The 19,867-nt window shown below is 43.0% G+C and overlaps 1 protein-coding gene across 1 annotated transcript in view; it reads right to left on the minus strand.

The window, feature by feature from the left end:
• Positions 1–19,867, minus strand: part of pxdnl (peroxidasin like) — a 498,663-nt gene that overhangs the window by 154,635 nt on the left and 324,161 nt on the right. The window contains exons 8-9 of the mRNA XM_033020388.1: positions 16,617–16,786; positions 12,579–12,851 (exon numbers count right to left, since the gene is read on the minus strand). Of these exons, the coding sequence (XP_032876279.1) occupies positions 12,579–12,851; positions 16,617–16,786 (443 nt within the window). The remainder of the gene's footprint in view (positions 1–12,578; positions 12,852–16,616; positions 16,787–19,867) is intronic.

Genomic DNA, 19,867 nt, shown 5'->3' on the forward strand with positions numbered 1-19,867 from the left:
CTTCATTCCGGCACTATGACCCTCTCTTGCAAGTGCCGGTGACATCTGTACCCATTAAAAAGAATTGTTCACTTGCCCTCTGTGCATTAGTATTTCTCCATCACCAGACACCTCCAAGATCCTTGCCTGCCTGACTCTTTCTCTTTGTCTGATGACTTCCATACAGTTACAACACCTCCCACAAAAGGAAAAGGTCATAAGCCGATGAGAAACATTATCAGTGACTGCACCTATGGTACATTAACTTTCTTCATGCTCCTAAATGTTCTACACCTGGCGACCTGGCGAAGTACAGTTCCAATGTGACTGTCCTTCGGCTCACTGGCTTTATTCCATGTTTATTATCCATTTACCTGTGTTTAGTTTTAATTAAATTAGATACCACATGGAAACAGTCCATTCGGCCCACTGGGTCCACGCTGACCATCAAGCTCCCATTCACACTGGTTCTATGATATCCCATTTTCTCATCAATTCCCTGCACACAAGGGGCAATTTTACAGAGGCCAACTAACGTACAAATGGCACATCTTTGGGATGTGTGAGGAACCCGGAGCACTTGGTGAAAACCCACGCGGTCACAGGTTAGGATTGAACCCACGTCTCTGGCGCTGTGAGGCAACAGGTTCACCAGCTGTGTCACTGTGCCGCCCTGTCTTCACTGCAGCTTTAGAACTACCTTTATTGAGCTCTTGTTTTTTCACCTTGGTCCATTCATTTTCCTCATCTAAACTTTTTTCCTCACCTAAACTAAGGAGTTGACCCTCTTAGTCAACACCTTGCTTAATACAATTGAGCACATTTTAATTTCTGTATTTAGATAACATAAAGGGCATGCCCCACTTAGGTCATTTTTTAGGCGACTACGCTGTCACCACACGGTCGCCGGGGTGTTGCCTGTATGGTCATGAGCAGTCTCCTCAGTCGCCAAAGAGTCATAGCGTTTTTCTGGTCATCGCTGGATTTTGAAATGTTCAAAAATTTTCGGTGACAGTCGGCGACCGTGGGCTTATCGTAGCTTGTGTTCTCCTGACGTAGGTGCTGTTGTAGGTTATCGCCAGGATGGCGTAGGTTGTCGCCGGTGTTGACTTTGGTGAATTCCTTTGTCGTAGTCACCGGCAGTCGCCTAAAAAATCGTCTAAGTGGGACAAGCCCCTAACTTTCGCCAAAGAGAGGAACAGTGTATGCAAAAGGGGTGCACAGTGACACAACTGGTTGAGCTGTTATCTCACAGCACCAGAGACACAGGTTTAATCCTGACCTTGGCTGCTGTTTGTGTGGAATTTCCATGTTCCCCCTGTGACTGTGTGGGTTTCCACTGGATGCTCCAGTTTTCTGCCACATCCAATGACGTGCGGGTTTGTAGTTTAATTGACGTCTGTAAAATTGTCTCTAGTGTGTAGAGAGTGGGTGTGAAAGTGGGATAACGTAGAACTAGTCTGGATAGGTGATCTAGGGTAGATGTGGACTCGGTGGGCATAAGGGCCTTTTTCCATTCCGTATCTTTCAATCAACCAAATGCAATCAAATGACAGGGAATGTTATTTTAAAAGAATTATTTCAGATCCTAGAATAACATATCCCTAGCTTTACCATAGCCTCGATCCTCAGCCAGTGACAATAGCTGAGTCGTTGGTTGTCATAGCCGACATTTCACACTTACTCATGGCCATCCCAGTTTGGAGAAGCTGGATGCCACATACCCGATGCCAGTACCCAAGCAGTCCACATGTAATGACTAGCCCTTAGCTGGTGAAACTTAATGCCCTGCCTCTAGTTTTTGGAGATACAGTCCAGAAACCGGCACTTCGGCCCACAGTGTCTGCGCCAACCAGCAATTCTCATACTCTAGCACTATATTACACACTGGTCACAATTTTTACAATTTTACAGAACCTGATTAACCTGCACGGTGTTGCATGATGGCGCAACGGTAGATTTGCTACCTTACAGTGCTTGCAGCACCAGAGACCCGGGTTTGATCCCATCTACTGGCGCTGTTCTGTATGGAGTTTATACGTTCTCCCCGTGACTGCGTGGGTTTTCTCCAAGACCTTCGGTTTCCTCTTACACTCCAAAGACGTACAGGTATGTACGTAAATTGGCTTGGTATTAGTGTAAATTGTCCCTAGTGTGTGTAGGATAGTGTTAATGTGCGGGGACCGCTAGTCGGTGCAAACTTGGTGGGCCGAAGGGCCTGTTTCCGCACTGTATCTCTAAAATAAACTAAACTAAAACTACAAACCTAAATGTCTTTGGAGTATGAGAGGAAACTGGAGCACAAGGAGAAAACGCATGGAGAACGTACAAACTCCGTACTGGCAACACCCAGAGTCAGGATCTAACCTGGGTCTCTGGCGCTGCAAGTGGTAACTCTACCACTGCGCCACTGTGCTGCCCTGCTGAGTCTCAATCCCTTACATTGTCAAAAATATTTCCAACCATTTCCCAATGTCTCAGATAATCAGTGACATTAAAATACGTATAGAATAAATTGAAATAATCAAAGTATATAATTAGTTTATTTCAGAACACATTATGTTTAGTTTAGTTTAGTTTAGAAATACAGCGCGGAAAAAGGCCCTTCGGCACACCGAGTCTGCACAGGCCCTAGTCAGACCACACCTGGAGTATTGTGTGCAGTTTTGTGCTCCAAATTTGAGGAAGGATATTCTTGCTATTGACGGAGTGCAGTGTATGTTCACGAGGTTAATTCCCGGGATGGCGGGACTGTCATATGTTGATAGATTGGAGCGGCTGAGCTTGTATACACTGGAATTTAGAAGGATGAGAGGGCATCTTATTGTAACATGTAAAATTATTAAGGGATTGGACACACTCCCAGGGACTAGAGGCAGGAAACATGTTCCCGATGATGGGGGAGTCCAGAACCAGGGTCCACAGTTTAAGAATAAGTGGTAGGCCATTTGGAATAGAGATGAGGAAAAACCTTTCGCCCAGAGGGTTGTGAATCTGTGGAATTCTCTGCCTCAGCAGACAGTGGAGGCCAATTCTCTGGATGCTTTCAAGAGAGAGTTAGATAGAGCTCTTAAAGATAGCGGAATCAATGGATATGGGAAGAAGAGAGGAATGGGGTGATGATTGTGGATGATCTGCCATGATCACAGTGAATGGCGGTGCTGGCTTGAAGGGCCAAAGACCTGCTCCTGCACCTATTGTCTATTGACCTGCACATTAACATAAGCCTACACCCACTAAGGAAAATTTACACAAACCCAAGCCAATGAACCTACAAACCTGTACATCTTTGGAATGTGGGAGGAAAACGAAGATCTTGGTGAAACACCCATACGGTCTAGGAGAGAATGTACAAACTCCGTACAAGACAGCACCTGTAGTCGGGATTGAACCTGAGTCTTTGGTGCTGCATGAGCTGTAAGGCAGCAACTCTATCGCTGTGCCACAGTGCTGCCCTTAATTTAACTATATTAAATTAATTAAAATCCATAATGTTGATGAGATTAAAGAAAATAACACTTGAACCCATCCAATCGATGACCCATTCAAAAAGATGTAGCTACATGCACCATCAATAGCTATCATAAAGCTGGGGAGTCATATATATATATATATATATATATATATATATATACGCCATGAACTGTGGCATAACAGGCTTTCAGTGATATTTCCATATTTTCATACAACATTGAATGAGGCTATTTTGGTCGTTGGATCTATGAAAGCTCACAGAATAATCTCATTCCTCAAGTTATTTACTATGTAACCTATTCTCACCTCATTCCATCAACTCCCTCCAGAATCTATTATTCACCTACACATTACGGGTAATTTACAGTGGGCAGTGACCTCTGAACACAAGATAGATACTGATGTCTCCAAACTCCAGCATTTTGTGTCTATCTTCGGTGTAAACCAGTACCTGCAGTTCCTTCCTATACCTCTGACCCCGCGCGTCTTTGAGATGTGGGAGGAAATTAGAGGGCCCTAAGGTAATTCATGCAGCCACAGAGAGAAGGTGGATGCTCCATACTGACAACACACAAGGTCTGAAATTGACCTTGGGTCGCTGACTCTGCTAGCATAAAGCGCTGGAGGAGCTCAGTGGATCAGGGAGCATGTGTGATGTAAATGACAAAGTTGGCCCCAACCAGAAAGGCTGCCTGTCCATTCCCTTCATGAATGCTGCCTGACTCACTGAGTTCCTTCAGCACTTGGCGTGTTGTTCAAGATTCCAGCATCTGCAGTTCCTTGTATCTCAGGCTCCGCTAACTGTGTCAATGTGACCGTATCCAAGCTGATATCTGACATCCAGTGTAAATCACATTTCCATGCACATTAGAATTAGAATTAGAATTAGAATTCGATTCCTTTATTGTCATTCAGACCTTTCGGTCTGAACGAAATTATGTTGCCTGCAGTCATACACAGAACCAATAAAAACAAAACATACAATAAACACAAATTAAACATCCACCACAGTGAGTTCACCAAGCACATCCTCACTGTGATGGAGGCAAAGTCTTAGTCTCCGTCTCTTCCCTCCTTGTTCTCCCTCTGCGCTGAGGCGATCGATCCAGGCCGGAGACGCCGCCCTCCAGTCCAGCGGACCTCCGTGGTGATGTCGCCGCCGCCGAAAGCCGGAACGCCGTCTCCGCTCCGAGACGGCCCGCCACAGCATCAGCTCCGGGCAGCTGCCCCAGCTCCAGGCCGCCGCCCCAGCTCCGGGTCCCGCAGTCTCCGCTCCGGGCCGCCGCCCCAGCTCTGGGTCCCGCAGTCTCCGCTCCAGGCCGCTGCCCCAGCTCCGGGCAGCCGCCCCAGCTCCAGGCCGCTGCCCCAGCTCCGGGTCCCGCAGTCTCAGTTCCGAGCCACGCTGCATCAGCTCCAGGCCGCCGCCGAAAGCCAGAACGCCGCACCAGCATGTCGGGCCACCGCTGCCTCAGCCCCGAAGACGGCCAGCCTCTCGTTGGTGAGTCCTGGCTGGCTCTGCCTCCGGAGCCTCGGGGTCAGTTGCAGGCTGGAGGCCGCCAGCTCCGCCATTAGGCCTCAGCGCAGACGGAGGCAGAGAAGGGGGATACGACACGAAAAAGTCGCATTCCCCCGAAGGAAGAGACAGAGAGCATGTTTCACCCCCCCCCCCCCCCCCCCTCTAACACATACTCTTGTCAAGGGATGCTCCCTCAGAGAAACCACAATTTGGACCAACATAAGAAAAGAAAATTCTTCACTTTGGGTGATGCAGGCTTTATACTGGGTGGCGGAATGTTAACTTGGCAATAATAGTTACAATGGGGTTATTACCTGGTTTGTTACCTTGATTAAGGCCAAGTATTATAAGGCAGTTTTGGAACTCTGCTGTATACAACTGAAAGAAATGACTTCATTGTTGAAGTTGCCAACACTCAGTTATTTTGAGGAATATAATAAAATGTCCCATATGAATTAACATCCCTGGTAATTTGTTGCACAGTTTGTGAGCTGACAGATGGTATAGCAGGGTTATAATTTGTGTTTTGTGTTTATTTGTGTAGAGAATATTTTTTTTCTACATCTGGGCTTCATAAAGGGCAAAAATTCAACAATAGATTAAAATGTGTTGTCATCTGTAATGTCACATGTGTTTATTGCCTTCACAGCCAACACTTTTATTTTTGGGCTCATTAATGCAAAACGCTGGTTCAGCAGTCCTGGAATGGGAGGTGGCAGACGCCACCTGTGCGGCATAGTGCGCCAGAGGCCCGGGTTCAATCCCGACTACGGGTGCTGTCTGTACGGAGTTTGCATGCTTTCCCTGTGACTGCATGGATTTTCTCCGGGCACTCTGGTTTCTTCCCACACTCAAAACATGTGCAGGTTTGTAAATTCATTGGCTTCTGTAAATTGTCCCTAGTGTGTAGGATAGTGCTAGTGTTCGGGGTAATCATTGGTCAGTGTGGACTTGGTGGGCCGAAGTGCCTGTTTTTACACTGTATCTCTAAAGTCTAAAGTAAAGATGTTCCAGTGCACCATAAATCTTTTGGGGGAAGGAATATCAGAATAGTGCTGGGTGATATTAAACTGGCACTATTGTAATTGAATGGGAAGATTATCCTGGCTTTTGGGGAGGAAGAGACCAGAATACTAGAAGGAAGATCAAAGTCAGTGAGTTTTAAGATCAAAGTCAATATCAAGATCATGGTGATCATGGATTGTTGATAATAGTATCAAAGGGGAAAATCACAATAGTGAAATGAAGGTGTAGGCCAGTGAATCAATTCTGGAAATGTTAGTTCAGTAAAGCCCAACATTTAAGGTAAGCTTTCACCTATCTGGTGGTGCTATGGAGCCAGAGAGTCATAAGGTTGCACAGCGCCGGACACAGCCCTTCAACCTGCCATGTCCGTGCCGACGTGGTATAGTGCGCTAGTCCCATTTGCCTGCATTTGGCCCATTGCCCACTAATCCTTCCTAGCCATGTCCAAATGTCTTTTAAATGCCAGAATTATATCTGCTTCTGTTGACTCCTCCGGCATTTCTTTCTAAATACAGACTACCCTCTGAGGTCCTTCTTAAATCTCTCCTCTCTCAGCTTATGCCTATTCCCCATAGTTTTAGAATTATCTAGCCCGGAAAAACAAATTGTGAGCATTCACGTTTTCCTTGCTCCTTACAACCCCTCAGCCTTTACACTCCAAAGAAAATAGTTCTTGCCTATCCATCCTCTCCCTCGAACAGAAGCCTGCAAGAACAGGTAACATCCTAATGAATCTCTTCTGCACACTTTCAAACTTAATTGCATCTTTCCTATACTTAGGCCAGAATAGCACACGTGTGGTCTCATCAATGACCTGTACACTTGCATCATGATGTGCCAACTTGTGTACTCAATATCCTTTCTAATGAAGCAAAGTGTGCCAAATGCCTTTTTTGCCAAGCTCTCCAACTGCCCCGCCACTTTTAGTCAACCAGACAGTACTCCCAGATCTCCCCACTTGGCAACACTCACTAGGGATCTAACATTTACTATGTAAATCCTTATCTGGTTTCACATACTAAAGTATGTAAGAGCTCCCAACAATGAGAGAATGTAGAACAACTTGTCCATATCCCTCCATAATCTCCAATAAAATCATCACACTACAAAGGACATCACCACATGTGTCCCTCCCTGATGAGGAAATCATATTGACATCAAAGGGGTGACATAGCAGGAAGAATTTGATCTGGAAATGTTTGCACACATTAATGAATCTGGGCAAAATTCTATCCCATAGCTCAAAACCACAAAAAACTCTGCGATCATATTTCCCAGTGAGCCTTGCTTATCATTAATCTTTCTCCATCCACTATTGTTAGTTGGTTTCCAAAATTTCGTAGTATATTTGTTCAGCTTCACATCCAAAGAAAACATTTGAGAATGACATTTTTTGGGGGTTAACATTATTCCCCCACCCACTTCGCCTCTCCATTATCAATTCTGTCCATCCCTGTTCACATGCTACTCGATCAAACCCCTTCATCACAGATGCGCCGGTGAGGGCAATTTGGACCAAAGCGCCTATGGGGGGAGGGGGATTCCCAGGGGAATCCCCTATAGCTATTAGTTTGCAGGCTGCTTTATGACTGCTTTATTATCAATTGTCCATTGTGCTGTGGCTGTGATAGCACTTTTGGAGGTTGTGAATGCAGTTTGTTACAAAAGCAAAGTCCCAGAGATGCCTTCAGCTGCTACAACATAACCAAAGGTGCAATACCGGCACTATCTTTCTCTCTTGCAGATTCTGCTATACCTGAGAAACAAAAGGGAGGAGAGTTATAGCAAAAAAAAGGAAGGAGTAGAAGATAGAAACCTTTGTATTGATGGCTCATGTGCTGGGCATGGCACAGAACACTTTTCAGAAAATAAAATAAATGCAGTTACCATTGCAATATAGAGAAAAAAACCACTGGATTTAAATACTGTATGGTGCCATCTACAGTAATGAAAATGACGAAATAATTGATTATAGTGATGTTGTTTGACAGATAAACATGAATCAGAATTTTGCCTCTCATCTTCCAAATATTGAAACAGCAAGTTTTAAGATACCCGAGAGATGGCTTGAGGCTCAGTTTAAAGGGCCTGTCCCACTGTACGAGGTAATTCAAGAGTTCTCCCGAGTTTCCCCTGATTCGAACTCGGATAATTATGGTAATAGCCCTTCGTAGGTACTCGGAGACTCATGGACATATTTCACAGTGCTGAAAAAACTTCATGAGTTACCGCGTTTCCCGAGTACCTGCCGTTAGCATTACGAGCTGCCACGGGACATCCACGAGCTCCGATGTAGCCGCTACGTACATTCTACGTACTTACCACGAGTTCGATTTTTTTTAAACTCGGGAGAGCTCTTGAATTACCTCGTACAGTGGGACAAGTCCTTAAAGGTTCACCTAACCAAACAGCACTCTCTCAGTGTGTAAGAAGGAACTGGGCTTGTTTAAACCGAAGATAGACACAAAAAGCGGGACAGGCAGCATCCCTGGAGAGAAGGAATGGGTCACGTCTTGGGTCGAGATCCTTTTTCAGACCCGAAACGTCACCCATTCCTTCTCTCCACAGATGCTGCCTGTCCCGCTGAGTTACTACAGCTTTTTGAGTCTATCTTCAGTACTCTCTCAGTACTGTCTTGGCCAGCCAGCTTGGTTTCTCAGCTCAGTTTTCTATATTTCAAATTGAACCCCCTCCAACCTTCTGATTTAGTGTGTGATCACCAAATTATAGCTAAAAATCATTAACAAATTAGACAATAGACAATAGGTGTAGGCCATTCGGCCCTTCGAAACAGCATCTCCATTCACTGTGATCATGGCTGATCATCCACAATCAATACCCCGTTCCTGCCCGTTCCTTCCTGACTCTGCTATCTTTAAGAGCTCTATCTAACTCTGCCTTGAGTCGGAATCCACACCGATCAGTGATCCTTGCACATTAATGCTACCCTGCACACACTAGGGGCAATTTTTTGCATTTATATCAAGCCAAATAACCTACAAGCCTGTACGTCTTTGGAGTATGTGAGGAAACCAAAGATCACGAATTAAGAACACATTTCAAATTTGTTATTAACATTCAGTATCTTGTGTAGAATAGAAACAAACTCTCCTCTCCCTCATCTCATATCATCATGGACTTTATACACACTCTCAAAAACAATGTTCTTTTATGTGAGGAAACTTTTTTGTGCCTCAGCATTCTCTTTAAAAATAGCAATGCTAAACACAAACACTTGCACCAACTGCCTTTTAGTCTTGGTGATGTTTTAGATTCTATAGGATATTTTGTATACAAATGCAAGGTCTTTTCAGCATGGGCTTTTTAAAGTATTTTATTTCATCATTGCAATCATAATTCTTAGCCAAAATGAGCTGCTAGAACGAATCATGTGCTTGTATGTACAGTGACGTAGAAACATAGAAACATGGAAAGTAGTTTTGAGTCAGCCCCGTAGATTTGGCGCTTCGAGCCAGCACCGCCATTCAATATGATCATGGCTGATCATCCAGAATCAGTACCCTGTTCCTGCTTTTTCCCCGATATCCCTTGATTCGGTTAGCCCAAAGAGTTAAATCTAACTCTCTGTTGAAAACATCCAATGAATTGGCCTCCACTGCCAGCATCTCAAGTGACAGATTATGACAGATTGACCTCAGAGAATTGCAGTTAAAATGTAAATTCATCAGTAAATATCATGGTTTACAGTGACCAGAGCAACCATTTTCTCACTGTGATCTGTACGATCTCCATACATGCATTTTCTACATGTGTCCAGGAACATTAAATCGAGTATATTATGACAGCTGTTAAGGACTTAATAAACATTTTTATTAGGACATTTTCGAAAACATGAGATCTAAGTGACATGAGATCATGCAGCTATGGTGATTTATTGCATTGTCATTAAGATGACACGATAAATCTATTTTAATCTTATCTTCGCTGAAGACAGTTGTAAACTTATAAATCCCACTCCATATATACTTAAGCTATAATGACTGCTTTGGGCTCCCAGCAATGTCTAAACTTGCACGAATTTTCAAGAGTAAAGAATTTAACTAACTTAGCCAAGTCTCTAGCTTAGCTTATGCCCACAGACGGAACTCACTGAGGTGGAAGGAGATATGGCAGGACACTGTGATCTGCAAAGGAATGCAGTCACTGAGAATCATGTTGCTTTTTATGACAGATTAATACAAGTCAAAAGTTAAATTAATTCAATTGATTGATCAATATTATTGTCCAAAGAGAACAAATCAGATAGCTTCCTTCTCCTAATAAAATTCTGGAAATAGTTTTATATTGTTTGCCAACTGTAAGGTAAAATGTATCAAATTCTAAATTAAAAGAATTAAATTCCTCATCAAGGTTATTTAGAGTTAGATGATTTATAGAAAAAAGGCAGGATGGTTTAGACAATAGGTGCAGGAGTAGGCCATTCGGCCTTTCAAGCCAGCACTGCTATTCAAAGTGATCATGGCTGATCATCCACAATCATCACCCCATTCCTGCCTTCTTCCCATATCCCTTGATTTTGCTATCTTTAAGAGCTCTATCTATCTAGTACCCCGTTCTTAACTCCTTTCCAAGCAGGATGCCCAATATGTGCAAGAACTGATAAAAAGCCCCATGTCACAATGTGTTGGGCCATGAATGAAGGAAAAGTCTTTGGGGTGGCACGGTGGTGTAGCCGTACAGCTACTGCCTTACAGCACCAGAGACCTCGGTCCGATCCTGACTACTGGTGCTTGTCTGTACATTCTCCATGTGACCTGCGTGGGTTTACTCCGAGATCTTCAGTTTCCTCACACACTCCAAAGATGTACAGGCTTGCAGGTTAATTGACTTGGTATAAATGTAAATAATTGTCCCTAGTATGTGCAGGGTAGCGTTATTGTGCTGGGATCACTGATCGGTGTGGACTGTTTCCTTGCTGTATCTCTAAACTAAACGGTGCACCCACACCAGCACTCTCACTCACAATTTCCTGCACTAGTTTCTCCACAATCAGCTGTTCCTTTACCTCTTGCCAGATGTTTTTGAACTTTGGTCATTTCTGCCGATGCAACAAAACTATCTTCTCATTAGACTTGATCTTCTGGTAAGAAAGATGGTTGCCAGTCCTCAAAACTTCAGAAGCCAAAACTGAAGCCAGTAAGAAAAGCCGCTTGCAATAAGTGGACAAATTATATTTATTAAAAAACCTTCTTTGCTTTAAGGAACATGTGAGGTAAATCTGGTGTATAGCTTTGTTTTCAACCCTCTAGCTAAGGCATATGAGTAATTAACTTACAATTAACTTCCACCAGAATTATTAGTTAATTAAACTATTGTTAACTCAACACCTGTGTTCTTAGCACCAGTCGTCAGTATGTTATCAGGAAGTAAAACCATGTGCTTTAATAGTCTATGGCATCCCAAGCATTTATTGACATTGTCACAAAATATCTTAATCCCAAAAGGTCACAGATTCATGCACTTTAATTTATTAAAGAGAAAGCTGTTTAAACAATCATAATTAAAGAAAGAATGAACTGATCCTAACTGATAATATTGTAAAGGTAACTTTTTGAAATGTCGATAAACAAATAAACACCCACGTGGTGATCAGAGCTGCCTTTATACAACAAAACAACATCTATTTTAAGACACACGTTAATTAATGAGCTTATAATTGGTTGGAGTGATGAGGCCCTTGAACATCATTTATGTGAGGGAGTAAACTGCCTGCATTCGGTGTTTTTATGTGGACTAAGTGGCAGATTAGGATGGGAAAGGATAACAGTGCATTATGTGCATCCCTGGCGATCACTCTGTAGCAAGAATGTGATTGCACTGGAAAAGGTGCAGGGATGATTCACCAGGATGTCAACTCAATTTGAGCATTTCAATCATAAGGAGAGAATGTACAGACTTGATTTCTTTGCTCTGGAGCGGAGGAATCCAAGGTAGTCAACATTTAGATGTAAATAAAATTATATGGTGCATAGATAGGGTAAATAGTAAATATTTTTTCCCTTGGGCGGGAAGACACATTCAAGGTTTATGGTGGGAAATAGGAGATTTAGAGGGGAAGAAATTACGTTTTTGTCACCCAGATGGTTTGAAGTCTGAGGATGTAGCACAGGCCAGGTAATTTTATTTAAGAAACATTTAGACAAGTACTTATATTGCCAATTATAATGCTACCACATAATACTGGTAAATGGGATTAGAATAGATAGATAAAATGGCAGCATGAACAAAGAGGACCAAACGTCACATTTCTGTGCTGTACAACTCTATGACCTGGTTTCTATAACTTTCTATCCATTTTCCCTACCAACACTGAACTGTGGATTTTTGGAAAGCCTAGCTCAACGAGTATGCTTTAGTATATCGCACATGTCACGGTAAAAATGAAATGCAAATTGGTGAAACTACAAGTTCACAAGTTATAGGAGTAGAATCGGGCCATTCGGCCCATTGAGACTACTCCGCCATTCAATCAAGGCTGATCTTTGCCTCCTAATCCCATTTCTTGCCTTCTCCCCATAAACAAAGTCATGAATCACCACTCATCAATGGTGAAAACACTTACCCTGAACAATGATGGATGCCGAGGACTGGATGGAATCTTGGTTATTGCTGGCGTGGCAGATGAACTGGCCGTGGTCCTGCAGAGTGACATTCCGAATAAAGAGGCCACCTGAGGAAGTGGTATTGTACCTGGAGTGTGTGGGCAGCAGCTCTCCATTTCCTTTAGTCCATGTAACTCGAGGCTGGGGATGCCCAGTGGCGCTGCACTCCAATGTGATACTTGATCCAACCAGAACTTCAGTGTTTTGTGGCTGAATCACGAAACTGGGCTTGGCTGCATTAGAAATTTGAGGCACAATAAACATCGTTCTTTGTAAAATCTTATTGAAATGCCAAGTAATTGTGTACCATCAAGTTTGTAAATATTGATTGAGCTTGTGTGTGATCTAGCGCGTTACATATTTATGCAAATAAGTATTTTGCAATGAAAATACCTTGATATTCAAAAATGGCACCATAGTTTACATTCCAACAAAAATGGATGAAGTAAACTACAAAGAAATTTGGATCTAAAAATCATGATAAGACTTCCCATGTGTGTATGATTCTAACATCTTCTTCCTTCCCCTAAATAAACATTGCTTCACTCACACTTAAACTAACGGGGAAGCTTAAGGTATGTAATTTATGCTCTAAGTTCAGCATCATAAGAGGAACTGTACAATCATCAATCCAAATTAAAGTACGGTCGTGCATCACTTGAGTCTTTGGTAGAGTTGTCATTTGAAACATTTGTCAAATCTCCCATTAACATGGTTTCTTATTTTCATATTTGAATTTGAATACGAGAACTAGCAATACCAATAACTTTTGTTTAGTTTAGTTCAGAGATACAGGGTGGAAACAGACCTTTCGGCCCATCGGGTTCGCGCCGACCAGCGATCCCCGCATATTAACACTATCCTACACACACGAGGGACAATTTTTATACTTACCAAGCCAATTTACCTCCAAACCTGTATGTCTTTGGAGTGTGGGAGGAAACCGAAGATCTCAGAGAAAACCCATGCAGGACATGGGGAGAATGTATAAACTCCGTAGAGACAGCACCCATAGTCAGGATCGAACCCGGTTCTCTGACGCTGCAAACACTGTAAGGCAGCAACTCTACCGCTGCACCACCATGCCACCCAAACTTTGATTCAAGTTAATTCAATTTATCAGCTGTGTGTCCACTAGTCTTGCCTCCAAATCAGAAGGCCGAGGTTACAAATACCAGTTAAAAGAAATGAGCTGAAAAATTTAGGCTAATGCTCCTGATATGTACTGTTGGGTATCTTTTGGATGTGATGAGAATCCAAGACCTTGTCTGCTTGCAGATGGACATTAAAGTCCATAACACTATTTTTGAGAACTGGGTCTCAGGGCAATACCCTACTCCATTAAAAAGCTTTAAGATAAAATAAATGAACTGGTCACAATCACATTGTTGCTTGGAGGAGTTTGCTGTATGCAAACTGACTGTTGCATTTCCTTTATTACAACAGTAGCTGTAATATTCCATTGGTTATAAATTGTTTTGGGACATTTTGAAGGAGATACTATAAATGCGAGTTTTCCTTTCATTCATTCAGATATTATACTGAACTTCAGACTCCTGCTATTATTGATTTTATGTTATGGAATGAACAGGTAGGGTTTAAGAGCACATCATAAATTGTGAGCCTTCAGTTAAAACGCACTCAAACATATAGCAAGTTTCAGATTTTTGGATACTCTGGAATCACGAATTCTGCCAAATACCTAATTGTGTAATAGTGTAATTTTCCTCTTCCCCTGTCCTCATACCTGTATCCGTCCGTTTCACTTTATATTTCACTCAGCTTCTCTTTATCTGACACCCTTTGTCGCCTTTTTGCTTCTAACCTTTGTTACTTCCCCAACGCATCTTCCATGCAAACCCAGTGCACTCAAATTTACTTGGACCATTTCCGCCATCTCCCTACTGTTTCTGGACCTCACTATCTCCATCACAGGTAACATACTACTTACCGACATCTACTATAAACCCACTGACTCCCATGGCTATCTGGACTACACTTCTTCCCACCCTGCTTCCTGTAAGGACTCTATTCCCTATTCCCAATTCCCCCGTCTACGCTGCATCTGCACCCAGGATGAGGTTTTCCAAACCAAGGCATCGGAGATGTCCTCATTCTTTAGGGAACGGGGGTTCCCCTCTTTGACTATAGATGAGGCTCTCACCAGGGTCTCTTCTATACCCTGTAACTCTGCTCTCACTCCCCATCCCCACTCGCAACAAGGGCAGAGTCCCCCCTTGTCCTCACCTTCCACCCTACCAGCCGCCACACACAGCAGATAATCCTCCGACATTTTCACCACCTCCAACGGGATCCCACCACTGGCCACATCTTCCCATCTCCTCCCCTTTCGGCTTTCCACAGAGAACGCTCCCTCCGTAACTCCTTGGTCAATTTGTCCCTTCTCACCCAAAACACCCCTTCACCTCGTACATTCACTTGCAACCGCAGGAAACGCTACACTTGTCGCTTTACCTCCTCCCCTTGACTCCATCCAAGGACTCAAGCGGTCTTTCCAGGTGCGGCAGAGGTTCACCTGCACCTCCTCCAATCTCATCTATTTCATCTGCTGCTCTAGTTGTCAGTTGCTCTACATCGGTGAGACCAAGCCTCTTATATAGTTTCGGCCAACACCTTCGCTCACTTCGCAATAACCAACCTGATCTCCCGGTGGCTCAGTACTTCAACTCCCCCTCCCATTCCGAATCTGACTTTTCTGTCCTGGGCCTCCTCCATGGCCAGAGTGAGTCCCACCGTAAATTGGAGGAGCAGCATCTCATATTTCACTTGGGTAGTTTACTCCTCATCGGTATGAACATTGACTTCCAATTTCAGGTAGTCCTTGCTTTCTCCGTCTTTCCCCTCACCTCCCCAGCTCTCCCACAGCCCACTGTCTCCGCCTCTTCCTTTTTGCTTCCCGCCCGCACCACCCCCACATCAGTCTGAAGAAGGGTTTCGACCCAAAACGTCACCTATTCCTTCGTTCCATAGATGCTGCCTCACCCACTAGTTTCTCCAGCATTTTTATTTATCTTTGATTTTTCCAGCATCTGCAGTTCCTTCTTAAACATTCCATGCAAACCCACTCACTTTTATCCAATATCACAAGCCAGGCTTTGGCCCACCCCCACCTCTCTTTTCCACCTCTGTCCGCACTACTACCGTCAGTTTGAGGGAGGGTCCCGATCCAAAATGTAATTTGTCCTCCACAGATGCTTCCTGACCTGCCGAGTTCCTCTCACACTTAGCGTTTCTCTCAAGATTCCAACATCTGCAGTTCTTTGAGTCCCCAGTGCAACCCTCTTATATAGCTAAAATAAGTGGTGCTAATATGAACATCTTTGCTATGAAATTCCATTGAGTTCTCTTAACTTTCTGATTACATATTGTATTGGGCGATCCAAGGAATTCACATAAAACAATATGTATAATTAATTTAAGTCATTTTTCATTGATGCCAGATGATCAGGGACCACCGTGAAAATTAATTTACCTTTATACCCCACCAGTTCCTTTCGTTTTTCTAAAGGCACAAGAAAACAATTTGCTGGAACAAGGACTGAAGAGGATTGTTAATTTGTGGTTTCACAGGCAACAAGTGAACTTATAAGGAACAGATGTAAATCACATCTCACTTTGATTAAACTGATGTTATTCTCAAAAATAAATAAGGACATTCTGCAAAATGGACCATGGAGAGATAACCCACCAACATTCCATCAGTTACAAGAAAGAGCAAGAACTGATGTTCTGTAAATGGACTCATCTGACTTTAATATACCTCTTCAGTGCCTTCAGTCGAATATTTTATTTCAAATTCAGTGCAAACACAGTTCACTTTGCAACTAAACTCTGGATTAATCTCTAAACCTCCACAATATGATATGAAGCTACTTCAAGTTGCAGCTGGTGTGAGAACGGGAATGAAGAAAGGAAATCATTAAATAATTACAGAATGAAAAGAAATAAAGAATATTCTAAGGAGGATGATTTCTTACTTGGAGTACCAAAGTATCGGAGTAGAACACCTTGAGTTGTTGCTTCTCCCACAACATTTTTGGCCATGCATTGGTATGTTCCTTGGTCAGATTCCTGTGTGTTGTGGATCATTAAGGTACCATCATCTAGTAAATTCAGGCGAATGTCATTCTTCATGTGTAATTCATTGCTATCAATAAAATAGAGATGTACACAATTAAAAGCAGCCAAAGACAAAATAAAGGAATAACTGGATTTGATACTTGATCCGCTTAATATTCCGATGTGTGTAGAAATATATTGGGATCAAAATTTGTGTGTTATTTTTGCCAGATTCCCAATGTAAGTTCAGTGGAAATAATATGGAAAGGCAACCAAGGAAACCAATACAGTTCAATATAAAAATTCACAATACTAATGAAAGGTGGTCAACTTGAAATCATTTTACTTTAGTTTAGATACAGCGTGGAAACAGGCCCTTCGGCCCAGAGTCAGCGCAAACCAATTACCACCCATACACTAGTTCTATGTTATCCTAGTTTAACACCCCACACACTAGGTAAAACCCATACAAGTTAGAAATACTCAGCTAGTCAGATAGCATCCTTGAAGAGGAATAAGAGATTTCAGCTTGATGATCTTTCGTCAGAACTGATACACCCATGAGTTAAATTAGCCAATCATTAGCAAGGAAGTCAAGATTTGTTTCCCAAAACTAGACACCCAGCCAAATAAATTGATTAAGAGTTACTCCAGCACTTTGTGTCCTTTTTTTGTAAACCTGCATCTGCGGTTCCTTGTGTTTAAGTAAATGTTCCTGTGGGGCTAGAGACTGGTTTTCAGAATAGAGAGTCTGGTGTTCAGAATGGAATAAAGTGTACTGGAGAAACTTGACTCTGAAAATAGTAAGATTAAACGAGAACTTACCAGTTTGAAGTTTGATCTTGATTTTATGAGGAGTTACGATGAGCGATTACGTGAAGAAGGGCCGTCCGTCTGCGTGCGCGTCAATCTTCAAAGCAGCGGTGTTAAATCACAGATAAAAAGGCCTGAGAATAGTAAGATTGTGAAGAAACTAGAACTTCCATATGACCTTGATAGTATGAGGGTGGGAGCGGTGGGCACATAATCGCTCATCGTAACTCCTCATAAAATCAAGATCAAACTTAAAACAGGTAAGTTCTCGTTTAATCTTACTATTTTACTTCGGAGTAACGTGAGTGACTACGTGAAGATTTCAAAGCTCTGTGATTAGACGCCGGTTACGAATCCAGGCGTAACACACTGAATGGATTGACCATGGATGCGTGTAATCATTAAAGCATTCAGACTTTACGTAGTTAAGTAAAGAAACTGATGCTTTAAATGAAAGAAAAGTTTTAAAAAAAGTTACCCCTCATAACCTTGGGGGGAAACTAAGGGACATAACTTAAAATGGTACGTGCAAACACCCCCAGTCCGGTTATGGGTTTGTTATAAAACCGGTGGACCGTTATTTCATTTGTCCATCCTGCAGCCACTAGGACGTCGTCAAGGGGCACGTCCATAGCTCTTGCTGCCGACGTAGATGCAGCCCTGGTGGAGTGAGATTTAACCATATAAATGTTTACTCCTGCTACCGCCATTACCTCTTTTGACCATCTGGAGATGGTTTGAGTTGACACCTTTGGGTGTGGTTTTTTTATGGCTGATGAGGACCGATTGTTCTGAGCCTCTGAGGTTCTCCGTAACTCTCAGATAGTGGTGTTAGTATGTTACCACCCACACAACCATTGGTCCTCTGGATATGTCAAGAACTGGATCTCCATCCCTGGCATTCCTGGCCTGCTCTGTTTTATCAGGTTCCTGATTAGGAATGTTATGTTGTTCATATTGGTGGTCATGTGGTCCAACCGTAGCTTTTGCAGTGTCTGGACTCTTTGTCAGCATACCACCTTCAGGGTTAGTTATAGGCGGTCCCCACTGTCAAAGTAGGGTTTGTACCACGCTCACATCCCATGTGTCAGTGTACCTTGGCCTTGGAGGTCTTAAATTGTAAATTCCCTTCATGAATTTTGTTGTAAAGGGGTGCGTTCCTATCGAACTGTGCCCTGCTTCCGGCATCAGATTGGAGGAGAGTGCGCTTAACTTAGTTTATAGTTATAGTACAGTTGATAGGAACTCCAAGACATCCGTTATCCGAACTGTGTTGTATTTGTTCGGACAGTCCTATGCCTTGAAATGGCCTCCTCAGAATCTGCAGACCAATAAGTTATACGTTCATGTAGTGGATGATTGCTCCCTGTAATTGGGTTCACTAGGAGGTCCCTGCTCTTGGGTACAGCCATTACTGGCTGGACTATAATTCCCAAAATTTTTGGGGACCAGGCTTGAGTAGGCCAATCTGGCACTACCAATATGCCTGTGGCTTAGTCTTGCTTGATTTTTGTCAAGCATCGGTTTGTGAGACAAATTGGTGGAAAGCATACATAAACATTCCTCCCCAATTGAGGGAGAAAGCATCCACTGCCTTGCTCCTGGATCCAGCTCGCAGGACACATATCTGGGTAACTAATGGTTAGTCCAGATGCAAACGGATCAACATCTTGTATGCCAAATCGTGTAGTTATTTTGTTAAATACTGATTCAACATCCATTCTGTGTTATTAAACATTCGTGATCCAGCATCTGTCACCGTGTTATATCTATCTCGTAGATTTCCCAAATATTCCTCTCGATACACCAGTGCCAAATGAGGTTCGACAATCTGTCGTAAGATATAGATTTTACACCACCCTTGTTAATGGATATATGCCACCGCATTGGTGTTATCAATCTGAATTTGAACAAGCACCGGTTGCATATCGCTACAGAGAACCTTGAGTCCATATTGTGCCCCCAACAATTCTGGGTAATTGATTCCATGTGTTGGGGAATTACAGACTCCTGCTCATTCCATCTGCCCCCACAGCTTTAGACTGTGTTGGTGTCTCCCCATCCTTAGCCGCTTGCATAGGTCTGAAGAACCCTCACTGGCTTTCGAGCAAAATTTCCCTGAGCTGTCTCCCATTCGTTATCCACCATAGTTATTCAACAATGGCCTCTGCTGGCAATCCATAGTTTGCCAATTCGGCCTGCATGTAATCTGAGTGTTCGTTCCTTTGCTTGCTGTAAGTTCTGGTAATGCAAAGGCCCGTACTGCTGGGAATGCAGCTACTATTTGCCAATTACACTCGCTGTTTGCCTGATAGATGGCTAGAATTTGACTATCAGGTCATTGCAGGCTTAATTA

The sequence above is a fragment of the Amblyraja radiata genome, chromosome 4 (assembly GCF_010909765.2).
Source record: "Amblyraja radiata isolate CabotCenter1 chromosome 4, sAmbRad1.1.pri, whole genome shotgun sequence".
Taxonomy (NCBI): Eukaryota; Metazoa; Chordata; class Chondrichthyes; order Rajiformes; family Rajidae; genus Amblyraja; species Amblyraja radiata.